At 35.7% G+C, this 2,496-nt stretch overlaps 1 protein-coding gene across 1 annotated transcript; it reads right to left on the bottom strand.

Annotated features, from left to right (window-relative positions):
• Positions 1-1,208: 1,208 nt before the first annotated feature.
• LOC129059817 (large ribosomal subunit protein eL42-like) lies at positions 1,209-2,192 on the bottom strand. Its single transcript, XM_063725129.1, has 2 exons — positions 2,183-2,192; positions 1,209-1,549 (listed from the first exon to the last, which is right to left on the bottom strand). Exons 1-2 carry the CDS (start codon positions 2,190-2,192, stop codon positions 1,209-1,211), a joined length of 351 nt encoding a protein of 116 aa, XP_063581199.1.
• Positions 2,193-2,496: the final 304 nt, after the last annotated feature.

The raw sequence follows: 2,496 nt of genomic DNA, 5'->3' as shown, positions 1-2,496 counted from the left end.
TACATTTATAAACATTCAAGGATCTGGAAAATTTACCATCCACCATGAATTAAGAGAGAATAAACTTAACCAGAAAACAAAAACAAAACAAAACAAAACAAAGAAGAAGAAGAGAAATACACGAAGCAGTATCTTATTGAAGAAATCAGTAAAATTTATTATAAAACTCATATAAATTAGGATAATCACTAGAAGTAGTAACAGGTGCAAGTTTTAAATTTTGAGAAGGACAAAATAAGACGAAGAAAACTCACCAATTTTGCAAAAGGCAAAAGGAAATTTAAAAAATCCAGGAGAAGTAGAAAAGACAAATAAAATGAGAGGAATAGTTCAGATGTCTCAATATCACATTAAATATGATTGGGTTAAGCCCATGGATAAAAGGAGAATTTTAGATTGGATGTTTGAAAACTTAACCATTATAAGAGACACATCTAAAACAAAATCATCTGAGAAGTTTGAAAATAAAGTGATGGAAAAGGATATTTCAATGAAAAAAATGTGTGATTATATTTAAATCAGATAAAATGGAATTCAAGGAAGGTTTAGAAAGTGGATCTACCCAGTAGTAGTCAGCACCCCTGGTAGCTAGATAATAGTTTCTAAACATCGCTTCACACATACACATGAAATCAATGTTCACTTGAAAAAAGGCTGATTCCAGGTCTGGGACAAGAAATATACAAGAGGAGCCTGGACCAACATGTCATATCTGAGGCAAGAAAGCTGAAGACTACAGAGAGAGTGTCAAAACTACTTAGGAAACAACTTGAAGAGGCTCCTACTGGCTAAAGATGCAACAATCATGCATTAATAAAAATGATAATTGCAATGATTAAAACACTTCAAATATACTTAAGTTTATGAATATGGAAATGAAATAATTTTTTTAAAAAACCTTTATTGGCCACTTTCTATAAAAAAAAACCCGGGAACTGAGGAACATGTTAAACACTATCACAGAAAGATAATCAGCAAAATCCAGACTGCAGGAAATTCTACAGAACAAAAGACCCAAAAAATATATTCCAAGCAAAAAAGAAAGTGTATATTTGTGTGTGTGGTCGGGGAGGATTACAGACTAAGAGTTACCTAAAAAACATCACTCGATTGCATGTATGAATCTTAACTGAATCTTTTTTTTTTAAACATAAACTCAAGATTTGATTGTCTTCATAATAAAACAAAAGTTGATACTCAGAACTATATCACTTGGCCCCCCTTCTCTTCTTATCCCCTCCCAGTGCAAAATGCTCGCATCTCTTAATAGCCAGCATTCTCTTAGATCTGCAGCTGGGCTCAACGCGCTCAAGCCTTAGCACAGTCTTTTTTGTAGTTTTAGCCTTTTTTTGGAAAATCCGCTTAGTCTGTCCATAATAGCCACTATGCTTCCCATCATAAGGCTGTTTTCCCTGGGCATATAGAGAATCCTTGCCCTTCTTGTACTGTGTCACTTTGTGGGGTTGGTGCTTGCCACACTTCTTACAGAAAATCCACTGAGTTTTAGGAACACTCACAATGTTTGCAGGAGCATTATTGGCACAGAAAGCTGAATGTTGATATAAACAAATACATTGGGCCCTCAAGGTGGCTCATGCCTGTAATCCCAACACTATGGGAGGCCGAGGATTGCTTCAGCCCAGGAGTTCAACACTAGTCTGAGCAAAATAGTGAGACCCAGTCTCTAAAAAAATAAATAATAATAGTAATAAGCAAAAAGAAAGTTTATATAATTCGCTACACGCACAAATTAAAGCATCTGATTATATCAATAAATGCTAAAAAAAATTGACAAAATTTAACCCCTGTTAAGATTTTTAAAACACTTGCAGTAGCTTGCTATAGAAGGGAAATTTCCTATCTTAATTAAGGGGCCTACCAAAAACCTATGGCTGTCACCATACTTTGTGGTGAATTTAGAGGTAATCCTATTACCTCAGGAATGGGACAAGGATGCTTGCTTTCATGCTGCTATACAACACCAAACTGGATGATCTAGTCAATGCAATAAAATAAGAAAAATAAATAAGAAACCTATAAATGATATTTTCATCTACAAATAACAGAAAAACCAATTTGAAATAGTTTATACAATAAATACATTTTATTATCTCACATAATAAATTCTGGCTCTCTTCTTCCTTCTCTGGCCCTGTGAAGATGTGCCTTGCTTCCCTTTTACCTTCCACCATGATTTGACTTTGGTTTACCTGAACAGTAATGTGCACTTGCTGTAAGTGGTAGAGCCCACCTACATTAGGCTGATGATTTATTGTTGAAGTCAAAAAAATTGGTGAGAGAAGATGGCGGACAGAAGACAGAGCTGACATGCAGCTCCCATTTGTATGGACAGAACAGTGTGTGGAGACTCATGTCATGGACTTTTGCTCCAGGAACCACCGCAGGAGTGTACTAGGAAAACCGAAAGAAATCACAGATCCTTTGAAAGCAGCAGCGGGCTGCTGCAAATTCCATGAGACAGGCCAAAAGCTCTGG

Source organism: Pongo abelii, chromosome 5 (assembly GCF_028885655.2).
Source record: "Pongo abelii isolate AG06213 chromosome 5, NHGRI_mPonAbe1-v2.0_pri, whole genome shotgun sequence".
Taxonomy (NCBI): domain Eukaryota; kingdom Metazoa; phylum Chordata; class Mammalia; order Primates; family Hominidae; genus Pongo; species Pongo abelii.
This window is presented reverse-complemented; position numbering and strand designations above follow the sequence as displayed.